The sequence below is a fragment of the Halichoerus grypus genome, chromosome 3 (assembly GCF_964656455.1).
Source record: "Halichoerus grypus chromosome 3, mHalGry1.hap1.1, whole genome shotgun sequence".
NCBI classification, from domain to species: domain Eukaryota; kingdom Metazoa; phylum Chordata; class Mammalia; order Carnivora; family Phocidae; genus Halichoerus; species Halichoerus grypus.
The window spans coordinates 106,918,925-106,934,987 of record NC_135714.1 but is presented as its reverse complement, the minus strand read 5'-3'; the positions used below and the strand labels follow the sequence as shown (position 1 = coordinate 106,934,987).

Sequence of the window (16,063 nt, the reverse complement as noted above, 5' to 3'; positions counted from 1 at the left end):
TAACAATAATTCATTAGAAGTATCCATTCATTAAATATTTTTGAAAACCTATCGATGAAGGATTGAGGTAAAATACTTATTTTCAACCAACAAATATAGTTGACTGCTTACTACCTCCCAGATGTTTCAGGTATTAGCATATGGCAAACAAAACAAAACAAAACAAAAAAACAAAAAACACTGTCCCTCCTTTCAGGGAATTGACAAATTATATCTCAGGGCAGAACTCTTCTTGACTATGAAGTGACTATTTTAATCATGTGAAAATATTCAAGTAATATTAAGAAATAGTACCAGGAAAGATGTAGCAATTATAAAATCTTAAGCACAATTGGTCTAGGATAAAATAATTAATTTATGAGATTCAACGTTCCTTCAATTTCATTAGTCAAAACAAGTTGAATTTTAGAGGATTTGCAAACCTAAGCTAAATCAGAAATATCCATGTAAAAGAAACAGAAATATATTTATAGAAAATGTCCAATGTATATTTTGCATTTATCCATGAGACCTCAGAGTTGGCTTCATTACCTGGAGGAGTAGGAGATGGGATGTGTGTGACATATGGGTGATGTTGAAATCTTGGTGGATTGTCATTGACATCAGTAACAGTGACGAGCACACTGGTAGAACTGGAAAGAGGCTCTGGGGATCCAGCATCACTGGAGACCACAACTAAAGTATAATTCTCTTTTGTTTCCCTGTCTAGCAATGCACTTGTGATGATTTGTCCCGTGGATGGGTTGATGGTGAACTGAGAGTTTCCACCAATGATCCTATAACTAGAGAGAGCAGAGATGGGCATATTTTTTCTGGTTATCACGTTGTAGCATCTATTCACTAAAATTTAAAAACTGAGACAGAAATGTAAAAAAAAAATCACTTTAAGTACGATCACACAACAATTAAAGAATATGGCTAAAAGATAAATACTTCAAATTTTATGTGAGCATCTAATTGACAATCTTTACTGTGAAATGTCCAGTGAGCTCAAGCAGGTCCTCACAAGTTCCGTGGATTTCTTGGATCATGCAAGGCCCCAAAATATATCCAGAAGACAACTGCATTATAAATAAGTGAACCTGGAAGCATAAATCAGGGCCTTGCTCTGATATTGTGGTTAGTGGCCAGGATCACAAATGAACATCTGTTAAATGAATCTAAAAATTATTTTTCTGCTGTGCACCATAATAAACCAGAGATCAGATGAAGATCTTATTTTTAAAGGCAAAACACTGTATTTGACATCCATTGACTACCCAGAACAACTAAAGAACAGATTATTTATACAAAGACATTCCTGCTTACTAATTCTCTCATTTGTCATTCCTCATATGGCTATGCTTTTCTTTCTTGTTGTCAGGAGAGGTATGACATTTTCATGGATATTCTGATGCTAACCAGATTGGTTAATGGGCAGGAGTTTCCACTGAGAATAGCTTCTCTCTTCTTTATGAAGAGGAAAGCTATCTCTGTATTCCTCAGAGATCAGCTAGAAAAGAAGTAGCTAAGCTTGAAGGTTCAGAAACTGGCTGTGGTCCATTGTTTTTAAGGTTGGAGAGTGGCAAGGAAATGGATGCCTTTAAAAGTTTTCTCCTTTATGCCAACAAAGAAATGCCCTTGTTGGAATTAACTGCATGTTTCTATAGTTTGGTTTGTGCCCATGAAAACATAGCAACAGCAAGTATCTAATAGAGACAGTTTAAAAAAAGGCCTACATTGCAGCAAGTAGAGTGTACATTCCTCCCATTAAGCTCAGAGTTTAAAACAAACATTTCAGCATTTTCATCCTTTTTTAGAGAAATAATGAACTGTTGGGGAGCTGATATTTTTAAAAAATAGAAGTCCTATAAAATGATAGCAAAATAGAAATAAAAAGTAGAAGAGGGAGTTTTGTCTGAGAAATGACTTCAGTATTTATAAAGTACTTGATATCACTCAGAATTTTAACACTTTTTGGCACACCCACATGCCAGGATCAGGAGTAAATGAGAATACCATTTCCTGGACCAGAAGTGACTCTTTATACAGTATAATTACTGCCCTTACACACTAGGTATCTAATCCCTTTGTCAAAATAAAAATATCCGAGGCTTATAATTGAATTCTTAAAGTTAGAAATTCAGGACTCATGAGGTAATCAAATTGTTTTACCTCTTCAATAAATTCTGTGAGAGCCTGAATTATGAGAATTGTGTGATTTTATTCTGGGAAACCTTGTTTCCCTATAACAGTGGATGTAGAAATTACCAAATAACAGGGAAAAAAAAAGAGTAATTCACAGCATCAAAGACTTTTATACAGCTTTTTGACAGCAAAGATCAGGGGTCAATTAAATATTCCCTCAATTATTCACAAATAAAAATAAAATTAAAGTAATGAAAAATGCATGCAAATTTAGATTTGGATTTTTGTATATGACAAGACCATGGTGTATGAAGAAAGAGCAATGTGCTGAAAGGCAAATGATGTGAGTTCTGGTCCAAGTTTAATGAAATAATCCATAATGAAATCTTGTACTGTAAATTCTTATTCTTTATTTTATGCTATTATACACGCTATGGAGCATATGATTGTCTGTTTAAAAGTAATTAACATCTTTACTATTTTTGAACATTAAAGAATAAATTGTCATGTTAATATGTGATTTTTTTCTAGACTTTATCTGATTCTGAAGTATATCAAAAGTCGATTTTAAATATGAAGTGTTCTGTAACGTCTCATAATATCTATAATACCAGTATCATGCAATTTATACTTGTAAGTTAAAATACACACACACACATGCACACACACACACAGATAGAAGGGACACAATGGATAGACGGCCAAAATAATATGCCCAGGTTTGCCTTTCCCCTATCACTTCAGTCTTGGTTTGGTTCTCATCCCTTCATGGAGATCTTTCCTGCTTCTCTGGTCTACATTAATTTCTTCTAAGGGTATAAACTCTATTAGATTGGGTTTTGTGCTTTTTAACATCTAAACATCTATGCTGGTCTTCAAAGAGTTGCAGCATCTTACTGTGTTCTTAGTGTGTACTGAGCACACTACAAGGCATTTTATATATGCTCTCATTTAACTTCAAAACAATCCTGACACTTTGGTTTTGTTTTGGATTTTTTAAAGATGAGGAATCTGAATCTAAGAGAGACTCATGTGGTTGCACAACAAAGCATACCATCTAAAAATGGTAAATCTAGAGTTGGAACTTCCATCTTTATGACTTCAACACACACTTGCTCCATTAGACCACGGTATAAAGAAGGTAAAAAGCAGCCTGAGTGGATCTAGTGGAGACGAGAAACGCTGTACTGCTTGCTAAGGCCAAAGGGGACTCTTTTTATTTAAGGGATGTCAATGTAGCATTGTTTACATTGATTTGGTTCAAAGAAATCAACAAATGTGTTATTTATTTGCTGATTCAAGAATAAGAAATGACTGCTTCAAATTATTGGCGTAAACTGACATCATTGTTATCTAAAATCTGAATCATTCATTTTTGCACTTGTAAAGCTAAAATACCCCAATTTGATTTTTTAACCTTTTTTTGGTCTCTTCCTGAGATCTACTAGGATCATAAAACACTGTGCTATATGTTACTAGAATATGATAATTTAGTAATAGTTAAAAGACTGCACTTCAAAACACAATTCACCTGGGCATGAATATTTACCTCACTCAAAACACTTCAATTCATTAAATTCCTTAACCTTTCTAAGCCTTTTCTTTCCACCTGTAAAGTGTGGATCACATATGCATTCCTTTCACTTGGTAGTCTTGAGTATTAAATGTAATTTCATATGAAATGCATTTGGAATTGTAATTGGTACATGCTGAGAAGTAAAAGTCTAGGATTACACACATAACAGAGCATATACACCTGTGTACTTACAATTTAATAATCTATCATATGTAATCTATTATAATCCATCTACATACTTAGTTAAATGGATAGGTGGACTAAAAGATACAAGGATTAGAAGGTAAAAATCCTGCCCTCAAACTTACATCCTAAATGGAAGAAAGAGAGAAAGAAAAGAAAGTACAAAGCCAGGCAGTACATTTGAGTGTTATGAAACTGTCCAGAAGCACTGCTCTAGGTATCCAAAAGCCAAAGAGAGCGCTTTTGAGTGGAATGATTAAAAGAAAGCCTTCCTTGAGGAAGGCTAAATTGAAGCTGGGTTTTAAAGGGTCTACCCATCTTACAATAGTGGTGAAAAGGGAGAAAGGTGTTTCAGGTCAGGAATTAGCAGATTTTTTTTTTTTTTTTCTGTAAAAGGCCAGTGTTAGTAAATACGGCTTTGGAGGCCAGAAAAGCTCAGCTTGCCATTGCGCACAAAAGCAGCCGTGGACAAAAGTACACGAATGGGCATGGCTTTATTCCAGTACAACTTCATTTACAAATGCAGGCACTGGGCCGAATCTAGCCTGCAGACTGCAGTTTGCAGAACCTTGATCTAGGATACAGAAGAACTTGAACAAGGCCATAAGGCTTGGGAAAGCACAGATCCTTTTCCCAGGAGCAGAAAGTGATCCAGTGAGCCTGCAAGTTAGGCTGTATGTTGGGGGTTTGAGCAGAATAAGCCGGGGCTGTTTATGGAGTGCCTGCAATATGGAGACTGGGCATTATGCCATAGGACAACTGGAAGTTGAAGGATTTTGAGGAAGGGAGTATCATTGTTAAAGCTGAGCCACTGAATGCCCAAGCTGGTTCATATTACTGCCATTGCTCTTTCATTCACTGACCCAGGCTCGGCTTCATCCAGATCACTTCCTACAACACTGATAAATCATCATAAAATGTAATCTAGTCGTGTTATTGCCCAGTTGGAACACTTCAGTTGTTTCTCCCGTTAGATACAGACAGGAGTGTGAATTTTTCATGTGGTATACGAGGCCCATTCCTCACCCATACCAACCGTACGGAAGAGCTTTGCTTCCCTGACCCTGTGCTTCTGCAGAGCTCCTTGCCCTTATGCTTGTTATTGTCTTCGCCGAGAAAGTCTTTCATCCTGTATTTGTTGATAAGCTACTTCGCGGTCTTTCCAAAAATCATTAATTACTTGAAGCTTCTATGGATTTCTTCAGATAGCACTGAGTATGCTGTTCTTCTCTTTCCACCCCATCTGTGCTTAAACTATATACTTGTCGCAGAGTACTATAATTACAAGATTACAAAATTATCTCCTTTCCTGAACTGTTCTCCTTGTGGTAGCTAGAGGGTCCAAGTCCTCAGGACTTAAAGTGCCTGGGACATAGTGAGGGCTCCAAAATTATACAGTACAGGATGGTATATAGATTGGAGGGATTAGAAACTAGAGTCAGGGAAGAAAGTTAATTTTTATTATAATAGTCCAGGCATGATGTAATTGTGGGCTGAACTAGAATCTTGGCAGGAAGATTGCACAGAAAAGAATGGGTGCCAGAGGCATTAGTGAAGAAGAAACGTGAGAACTTGTCCATTGACTGAGTATAGAGGGAGAGGATGACCCTTGGCTAGCAAACAGGGATGAAGAAAGCAAGGCAACACCATTAAAAGAAAGCAGAATGCCAAGAGGAGAGACAGGAAAAGTTAGGAGTTTCTGATATGTTGTGCTTCTGATGCCAACAGAACCTCCAGGTAGGGGTGTCCACTACAGATTTACAAATATAGGCAGGGATCTCAGGGAGGGAGTCAGAATGGATAGCACAGATTTAGAATTTTCTGCATAGTTTTCTGGATGGTTGCAGCTGTGAAAATGAATTATTCTCTCTCTCTCTCATTTTCTCTCTCTCTCTTTCTCGCTTTCTCACTCTCTTGCTTTCTCACACACACAAAGAAAGGGAAAAAAAGGACTGAGAAAAAATATTGTGGGGGACTATCCAAATTATTTTGTACAGAGAGGAGATCAGAGGGTAAATTAGAAAGCGTGGTCAGAGATGCAGAGTAAGAAATAAGAGAGAATATTACGTAGACATTGAGGAGGGAAAAGAATGCCAAGAGAAGAGATGACCTGTAGAGCAAATATTGCAAAAGGTAAAGGAAAATACTCAGAAAAATCATTTGAGTCTTATGAATAAATTTGATAAATTTCAGCAGAAACTTCAGATAGATTATTTTTTTAATAAAGCAGTGGAGGAGAAAATCAGATTGAAAGATTTTCAGGAATAAATGGTTGGAGAAAACTGTGAGGAAGTGACCCACTCTCTCAAAAATGTGGTGTAAAAAAAAGTGAGTAAAAACAACAGTTCTAAGAATTGGAATCATTCATTCAATACATTTATTTGTCAGTCACTGCTATGCTGCAGACACTGTGTAAGCAAGAATATATTAGGGGTAAAATAGATATAAGAAGAATAAAAAGAAAAAAAAACCTAACATTAATTTAGTGACTTTTGTGTCCCGATAATTGTATTAGAGACATTTACGCATCTTAACTGATTACATATATACGACATGGTATTTGATCAATATATATTTAACTGTTACAAATTGTAAAGTAACACTTCGTATCTCCACTTTTACTGATGGATATATGGAATCTTAGAGACACAGACATGACTTTTCTAAGTTATGGTAGGTAAATAAAGGGACCAGCATTCAGTAGCAGATATTCTGAGCATTTCCACAGGGATCAATAGATGATCCAGGGAACAGGGATGATTTGAAGATCCAAGAGAGAAATGCAAACACTGTTGAATTAAAGATTTGGAGGGAATTAAGTGGGATGGGATTAAGAACACAGAGTGAGGGATCTGCCTTCAAATGTTGACCCTGTCAATATAGTTTTGTGAGTTTCTCCAGTGCTGTGACATGAAAGTTAGAAGTGAAGTTTAAATGGAGATTTGGTCCAGTTGGGAGAAAAAGGGATATGTATCCTTAAAAGCTAACTTCTGGAACGGGTGTCTGTCTGGGAAGCAAATATTTAAAGTAGATAAAAACTAGGAATTAATGCCGACTAGTTTACTAGAGGGGAAAATACTAAGAGTGAAATAAAGTATATAACTTAAAGTAAGTGCACCATCCATAAAAATGGATAGCTTGATCAAACAGGTAGAAAGAAAAATATAAGTAAGTATTTGTTGGGTGACTGCTGTGTACAAGATTATGGTAGACCGTAAGGGAAATTAACAAATTATATGACACATAACGGGTTGTGCTATTAGAGAGCCCATCAGTGGATGGGTAAATGACTTACATACATAATACTTAAATAAGCAATATAATATTAATATAAAATTACTCTGTTAACTAGGAGAATGGGTTTCTCTCGATTCCATGATTAGCAAGGCATGATTAACACTTAATATAAAAGTGTATAATATTCCATTAAAAAGATAATCAGACCACACAGGGCTCCGTGCTCAGCAGGGAGCCTGCTTCTCTCTCTCCCTCTGCCTGCCTATCTGCCTACTTGTGATCTCTCTCTCTCTCTCTGTCAAATAAATAAATAAAATATTAAAAAAAAAAGATATCAAGCCAGAGTAAATAAGGTTTAGGCTGGCATCACTATTTACTTTATCTATGAAAGTATTTTAAATCTAAGCTGTAATAATTGTCTGTCCTAAGATAAGTGAATTTAATTATTTTTACAAGATAAAAACAGCTTCGATTTCTATATTATCTCACTATATGACAGTCAATGTAGTCATTTAAAGATTTTTGCAGACGTATTTTATAGATCTCAGTGAATGTAAAAGTATAAAGTTAATTCTCTGATTTTAAAGGAAGAAGAAAATTCAACCAGTCAACCAAACAACCAAAATACATGCTATCAAATCAAAACAATCATTTCAAAGCTACCAGTACATCATTCTGGAAATACAGACAGGATTTTCTAGACCAACTTTACATTGATCACCATTGCTCACAAAGGTAGGGTCACATTTAGCAGTGCAAATTTGACATACTCTAGAACACAGTATATCCTCATAGCATTTTCTTCTAGTACTTGCATTGATTTTGTAAGCATGCGGCTTCACAATTGTTTCAGCAATTGAAACATCTCAGACAAGGATACTGTTCTGCCACTGATTGGTGATAGTCTGCATACTATCTTTAGAGAAAGACTCCTTGGCATGGCAGATAAAGATTTACTGGACTACAACACTACAATGGATAGGACATCTCTTCCAAAATTGTCAGAAACTTACTGAGCACTAAGAGATGACAGGCAAAGGGAAAAGTGCTTTGCAAGGGTTAGGACAGTATGCGTTGATGGATATTGAGTATTTTTTGTTCTAGGCACTATTCTAAGCAGTCCACTTAATTGTTTTATTTGTCGTCACAATAATTCTATCAAGTCAGTTTTATTATTTAGTACACTTATTTTATTGATAAGAAAACTGACCCCCAGAAATGTTAAATAAGCTGCCCCACAATTAATAGTAGAGTCAGCTTCATTCCCAAGGCTGTGCTCTTAACACTAAGCTAAGACTTAGTTCTTAGGGTATGGATTCCATGATTTCTATGCTTTGGTGTAGGACAAGCAAAGGAGGTGGTATTTACTGGCATTTTGAGGCTCATACCAGGAAGAAGGTAAGTTGAACTTGCCTCTCTCCAGGTGGTGCTGAGCGCAGGGACCCAAGAGGCATATAGTTATGACCTTGGGCAGAAATTTTCTCCATCCTTAATGATTTGACTGTATAAGCCTCTTGGAATTCAGCTCTGGAAGAAGGTCCCAGGAGTCTGAAAGAAGTTCGTGCATAGCCTTCCATCCTACAGTGCATGTCAGTGTCCATCTTCTGGATTTCCTCCTGTAACTCTGGCCAGAACTGCTAGGCTACCTAGGTGACTCTTCCTTCTACACCTGTCTTTCAAGCATTGGGAGGATTCCAAGTAGTCAGTTCTTGCCCTTCTTTTGTTGCTCTATACTCTCTCCTAAAGTGTTCTTATTAATTTTCTTGGTTTTAAATGTGCTCTAAGCATTGCTGACTCCCAAATCTGTATCTCCAGCTCTGAGCCTAACCTAAGTTTCAGACTTGTGTCTTCAATGTCCCAACTGATACCTCCATGTGAATGACTAGTAGTCATCTTAAGTTGTGTTCAAATAAGAACTAGTTTCTCTCACACCTGTTTCTCCTCCAGTGTTACCTACAATGGTACCATCTGCCCACATGTTCAAGCCAAAAACTTAGTAGGTGACTCTGATTTCTCTTTTTCTTATTCCCACTTACAATCTCAAATATTTTTCCAAATCTATTCACTCAGTTGTCATTTCTCCACCTTAGTACATGGACACTCCAACTTTTGTTTCAATCACTATATTAATTAGCACCTAAATGGTCTCACTGGTTTCTCTCCCAATGGCTTCTTTCTACAGTCCTGCCCTCCTGCAATCCAACCCAAACAGAACAGTTTATGTTGGTCCCTGTTTGAAATACTCCAATAGTTTCTCACATAAAAATAAAATTAAAAATCTCAATTTCTAAAAAAATAAATAAATAAAAATAAATAAAAATTTCAATTTCTTACCATGACCTAGGAGCCCTCAGATGGCCTACATGATCTGACCTCTGCCTACCTCTCTGGCCTCTTTCTCACTTTGGTCCATGCTCCCAAACCCTCCTAAAGACACCATGCTTACTTTCATCCCACAGTCCAGTTCTTCCAGCCTAAATGTCACCTCCTTAGAGAGGCCACCCATAATAAGCATACCTAAAAGTCCCTTGTCACTCTCTGTTATATAAGCCTGTTTTCTTTTCAAGGCTGTATTCACCATATGAAGTAATCGTATTTATGTTGTATTAAATTGTTTATCTACCTAAAAAAGAATGCAGGCTTGAAGAAAGTGGAAATGCTGCCTTGTCACTCATACTAACAACTCAATGCATGTTTATTAAATGAAAAATACTTTGAGGCCTTCTACATAAGTCAGTCATCTCTACCAGTAGGAAGAGATAAATGCCAGTTTCCCAAAGTGATTTTGTAAATAGGAAATTAGTAACAAACAAAACAAATCCCTAACCAAATCATCACAATAGCAACATACACAGCCCTTGACTGATAAGTCCTCTGAACCCTCAAATTCTCTCTTCTGACCATTACTGCCGTAGCCATCTGATCCACTCTCATTTACCTAATATCAGTCTATAGAATGTGGGTGTGATGTGTGGGTAAGAAATATTTATGTCTTCGAGACTCTTCTCTGGAAAATTTGGAAATGTTCATTTCTTAAAGTTTAGAATGGGCCTGGAAGAATGTGACTCAGCTAGATCCACCAAATGTAACAACCAAACTGCTTTCACATGCTCCCTGAACAAGGTACCATATTGTTTTTCTCCATTTTAAGTAGATGTAAGTAGAGTAAAATAAACTTTTTAAACTTTGAAAATATAAATATTCTTATTGGGGCTAGCGGTTGGGTTAAAAATGGCCAAAATTCTTTGATACTCCTCCCATCAAGAGGTGATGTGCATTTCTCCTCCCAGTGAATCTGGGCACGTCATGGCTGCTTCAACAAATAGAATATTATGGAAGTGATGCTGTGCCACTTCCAAGCCTTTTCTCTAAGAGCACTGGCAGCTTTCACCCGAAGTTCTTGGAGCCCAAAGCTACCATGTAGCCCATTTTAGCTACCTGCTAAAGAACCACATTGAGAAGCCCTGAGACTACAAGATCAGAGACAGGGGTCCAGCTGAGCCATCCCTCCCAAGGCACCAGGCATTGAGTGAAGACATCTTAAACCCTCCAGGCCACCCAGTGACCAGGTAAATACCACTAAGTGATACCAGTCAATCACATGAAGCAGAAGAATCTCCCTGTGAACCCTGCCCTACAAACGAATTACATGAACTACAAAATCATGAGATATGATAAAAATATAAATAAAATTAATATATTAAAATTTTAGAACACTAAATAAAATTATTATTGTTTGAATCCTCATTTTAGGCATAGTTGGTTATTTAACAGTAGGTAGCCACAATAGGGCTATGTGTTAATATTACAGACTTCCTAGCAAAATTAAGCATTATATTCATTCAGTCCAAAGATTGTTTCATGAGAAAAACAATCAAAATTTACAAAGGGAAATGTACTGACCTGATAACTGCATTTGTTGAAGCATCAGCATCTGAGGCATTTACCAATAAAACGTCTGTTCCAGTTGGTGCATCTTCAGAAATTGTGGTGAAATACATTTTACTGGCAAAAGTGGGGACATTATCATTGACGTCATCTACTATGACACTGATTGTTCCAGTTCCAGTCAGGGCAGGGGATCCTAGAAGGAAAAGAAAATCGAGTTTTTAATGTTTATAAATAACAAAGATAATAGCAAATTTAACAATGACTCATTGGTAGATAGCACTACTGAAGAGACTTTAGAAAACATCTCAAAGTGAAATTTCTAAAGGCTACAAGCAGTGGAGTGATTTTTAATTTTGTTACAAGAAAAGTATCAAAAACTAATGATGTACTATATGTTGGCTAACTGAACATAATTAAAAAAATGATTAAGATGATAAAAAGAAAGAAAATATTTTCATTTATGAACTAGTATTTCAAATCTTTCCTGGTGATACTGCACAAAAAGAGTATGTCAACCTCTCATTCTATTTTAAAGGTGCCGATTCAGCAATGCAGAACACAACAATATCATTTAAACACCACAAAAGAGGCACTGCTGGTTTCTCTGAAATTCCATTAAAATAGCTCAGTCCAGATTTGGAGAATATCCATGGGCACTGAATAGCTGGCCAACTGACAAGGCAAGAAAGCTAAATTCCTAGTCGTGACTATCAATGTTAATATAAAAAATTTGGGTTTCTAAGTCTTTAGATCCCCTTTTCTGTACTAATGTTTGTTTGTAAAGGAAAAAGATAAAGCTTCAAGTGATGTCTCAAAACCGCAATCTTCCACTTGTTGGAAATAACATGTCAATGAGCTAACTTAGAATTACTTTTGTTACATTTATTTACTATTTAATATAAATGTGAAACAGTTCTTTTTTATTTCTTGTTCCAGTTCTGTTATCAACATATAATGAAAAGCCAACATTTAACAAAACCTTGGCGTACATTGCCTGTGCTACACAAAGTTAACAGACTCTTTGTGGTGATGTGAATCAGATGCCGTATTTGGTTAGATTCTGTAGGTTGTCCCACAACTAAAAGTCAAATCAACTGCCTTTAGATGCATTTTCAAAATCATTTTTCAAATTTTAACTTCTCTAAATAAAAACAATAGAGCTCTGTTTAACTGTGTTTATCTAAAATAAAACAAAGCCCTGAATACTCTCCTTTTCTGTTTAAAATATTAAAACATTTTTCCCATGAAAATCATTTCATCTTATATGAAGTTTAAATTCTACTTATTTCTAGCACTCAACACTTTTTTTAAAAAGCCACCCATTCACTGACTCATTCATTTCTCTGTAAAATTTTTATGGTGTGACCTTTTACTCTCACAGAATGGTGTTGCGATTCACAACCTTCTATATTCTTTTTTCTAGTAATCTTGTGATTTGCTGATATTTCCTTTACTACTATTTAAACTTTTTCTATGTTCTTATATTGTACTTACTGATGGCCTGATACCAAGCAGCTTGTATGCTCAAACGTATAGGAACCAAAATCAGCAGACTAGAAAATTATGGACCCCAGTGGGTTTGGTGATCTGTTATTTTTGTGCTCTATACAAGGAAGCTCAGACTATGTTAGATGAAAATGTGCATGACCAGTTGAGCTGGGCACTGTAATGAAGCATGATCACTCCCAGAAACCTATGCAATTAAATTTAGGCTACATGGTGATAATTATTGCCATATATATCTTTCTCGGTAAGATATTTTACATTAAGCATTCTATTTACACTAACATATTTTTAAATTCGTGACTGCCAAAGTCTTATCTTTTATTTCATTTTATTATTATTTATTTATTTATTTTTATTTATTTATTTATTTTTGAGAGAGAGAGAGAGAGGGAGAGAGAGTGCACATGTGGTGAGGGAGGAGCAGAGGGAGAGGAAGAGAGATAATCCTAAGCAGGCTCACCGCGGAGCACAGAGCACAATGCAGGGCTTGATCTCACAACCCCAAGATCATGATCCAAGCCAAAATCAAGAGTCAGAAACTTAACTAATTCAGCCAGGCGTCGTAAGTCTTACCTTTCAGATGTTTGATTTTATACTAAAGGGAAGAAAATTAGTCCTCACTATTGCTTATGTATATAATTAACTACAAACTTACTAAAATAGTATAATTACCTTTTCACTAGTCACTTAGTGTAAATAATGGTAAAATGATTTCACAAATATTTCACACACAAAATAGATTTGGAGGTATTATAAACACTGGAGAAGCACATCAAAATAAGACTTCAAAAATTTCACTCAACACATTAATAATGATTATATCAAGTGCTTATTGAGTCCTTAGGTATGCAAGTACTGGTTTAAGAAGTTGACATAGATTATCTTGTCTAATCTCGTCAGTTAGTACTTCTGCTCTCTCCATCTTATGTTTAAATAAGCTGATGATTAGGTTAAATGACTTTTTCAAGGCCATAGATATAGTGAGGAAGCTGGGATTTAACCCACGTGACTTGGATGTGAAGATGTTTGCCACTGGCCAAAAGCTGGAAGGTGTTGTTAGTATCTGGACAGGTGCCACTCAGGGAGATGTGCTCGGACTTTGGACAATCTGGGCCCAGGAAACAACACAAGACATGAGTTGGAGGAAAAGGCGCATCTGTGAGGGAACTTAGTTATTTGCCAGTTGATGTTTGTGGGGTATTTGGAGACAATAATCTTGTCAGAGATTTTGAATTTCTTTTTTTTTTTAATTATGTTATGTTAGTCACCATACAATACATCATTAGTTTTTTGTTGTTGTTGTTGTTCTTTATGCCACTGATTTTTTTTTATTATGTTATGTTAATCATCATACTTTACATCATTAGTTTTTGATATAGTGATCCACGATTCATTGTTTTCGTATAGCACCCAGTGCTCCATGCAGTATGTGCCCTCCTTAATACTCATCACCGGGCTAACCCATCCCCCACCGCCCTCCCCTCTAAAACCCTCAGTTTGTTTCTCAGAGTCCATTGTCTCTCATGGTTCATAGAGATTTAGAATTTCTCACAAGAGTCAGGTTAAAGCTAACTAAGTATCTTCAGGGTATAATTGATGACCAATGTTTGGCCTAAATCTCTTATGTGTGTTTAATTATATATAATTTGGTGAAATGGAAGTTAAATATCTGCATCATGTTAGTATCTCTTCCACTGGTTACACTGAAAAAATGTAAGTAGAGGATATCTATGCTTTAATGTGAGCGAAAGAGGCTGTCATGGGAAGATGAGTGTGTATACTATGATGAATTGAGAGAGGAAATAACTAAATCAATGTCCTAGAAGCAAAGGATAGGAGGAGATGGAGGGCTCTTTCATATCTTCTACTGACATTGAACTCTACTCACTAAGTTTCAGTCTCCTTATCTGTAAAATGGGAATAATAAGCACAGAACCTACCCCAAAGAAGTATTGAGGGAAATGTAACATGCTTAGCAGAGTGACTGGCACATGGTTAAAATGCATTTTTTATTACTCCTTTTTCTTGTATTTGCTTTAGAAACAAGAAAAATTAAAAACTGACTTATAGAAGGTTCGTTTTTAAATCTTACAGATTTCAATATCATAATTCCCAGGATTTTTGTTCCCCAACAAAACTTCTGAGTCAGTTATATAATAATATTATTTAGGAAAACATTTGAGCCATCCTTTCCTCTTAATGATTCTTTTGTAGTATAACAATATGAGACACTCAGCTTTCAAAACTTTCATAGTTTTGTGGAGGACATGTTGCTTGAAAATAAAAATAAAAAATTTGATAACTTACAGTGAGAGTTTAAAGAAGACCTTCATATTTCTGGTATACACATTGCTCTCTAATCAACAATATATACTTAAACTTGTTAAGAAATAACCCAGTAACTGCCAACCAAAGGTTTTGTCTTTGGTATTCTAAAGTGTCTAATGACACACATATGGAAAACCACATAAAATGATGACTAACTGATTTGGTCAGGAACATGTGATTTCTTCCTTTGTCTATAAACTACATAAATATTGTTGCTGATGTGTTTTCTGAATTAGTAAGCAAAAAGAGAAAAAAACATTGTTTATGCAGGAAAATGTTCAGCAAGTTTAATCTCACTGTCTTCATACTTGAGAAGGTCTAATTTTCCAGAAGATTTTAAAAGCACACCAGTAACAACAGATGGTCCTGGCTTGAGAAGCAGCCACATAGATGGTTAAATTTGGTTAGATTCTGTGGGTTGTCCCACAACTAAAAGTCAAATCAACTGCCTTTAGATGCATTTTCAAAATCATTTTTTCAAATTTTAATTTCTCTAAATAGAAACAATAGAGATCATATCAACATGGGGACTCTTCTCAAGCAAAGAATGATCCCCAGATTCCCCTACTCTCCCCTTAGTAGCCACCACAACTCACTTTATAAGTACTTAGGGTTCTCTTCCTATTTTCTTCATGAACTGATAGAGTGAACCACAATTTCTCCAGTGGTCTCCCTTTCTTGTTGCCCCAAAGGATGTGCATGCAGGTCTTATCTACTTTTTTCAATTTTACAAGGAAACCTTACAAACACATTGTTCTAACTTTCTAAGTCTTTTACTGAGATTTAACTAACCCTAAATTTGAATTCTGCCTCCAATACATTTTACTTTTGTTCTTGGGAATGGGGCCTACCACCATACACCCAGATCCCGCCTCATTCTTTTCTACTGATAGTGTGAGCTCTGGAAGTCACTGCCCCTCAACTTTAAGCAGGAAGATGAAATCAAGAAAGAAATATGGAATCCCCTCTGATTTCAAATAAGTTTCATTTCTATATCACTCATCTCAGATGAAAGACACAAGTTCCCTAGTCACTGGCCCACATAAATCTTAGCCTGTCCTCTTACCTGCTAATTGAATAATGAAGTCATGTTTTCATTGTTGCTTTTCTGTGTTTGCTTGTCTTTATACTCTACCTCTTAACTGTGTGAAGAAGTGGTCTAGGGTCTTTATGTTCCTGTTTCCTAACATCTTTCTGTTACATTCCTTGTGAGGT

At 36.0% G+C, this 16,063-nt stretch overlaps 1 protein-coding gene across 2 annotated transcripts in view; it reads right to left on the bottom strand.

Annotated features, from left to right (window-relative positions):
* FAT4 (FAT atypical cadherin 4) overlaps nucleotides 1-16,063 on the bottom strand; it is a 175,630-nt gene that overhangs the window by 42,778 nt on the left and 116,789 nt on the right. For both annotated transcript variants that reach the window (XM_036071427.2, XM_078069205.1), the window contains exons 7-8: nucleotides 11,027-11,207; nucleotides 532-782 (exon numbers count right to left, since the gene is read on the bottom strand). In XM_036071427.2, coding sequence (XP_035927320.2) covers nucleotides 532-782; nucleotides 11,027-11,207 — 432 coding nt within the window. The remainder of the gene's footprint in view (nucleotides 1-531; nucleotides 783-11,026; nucleotides 11,208-16,063) is intronic.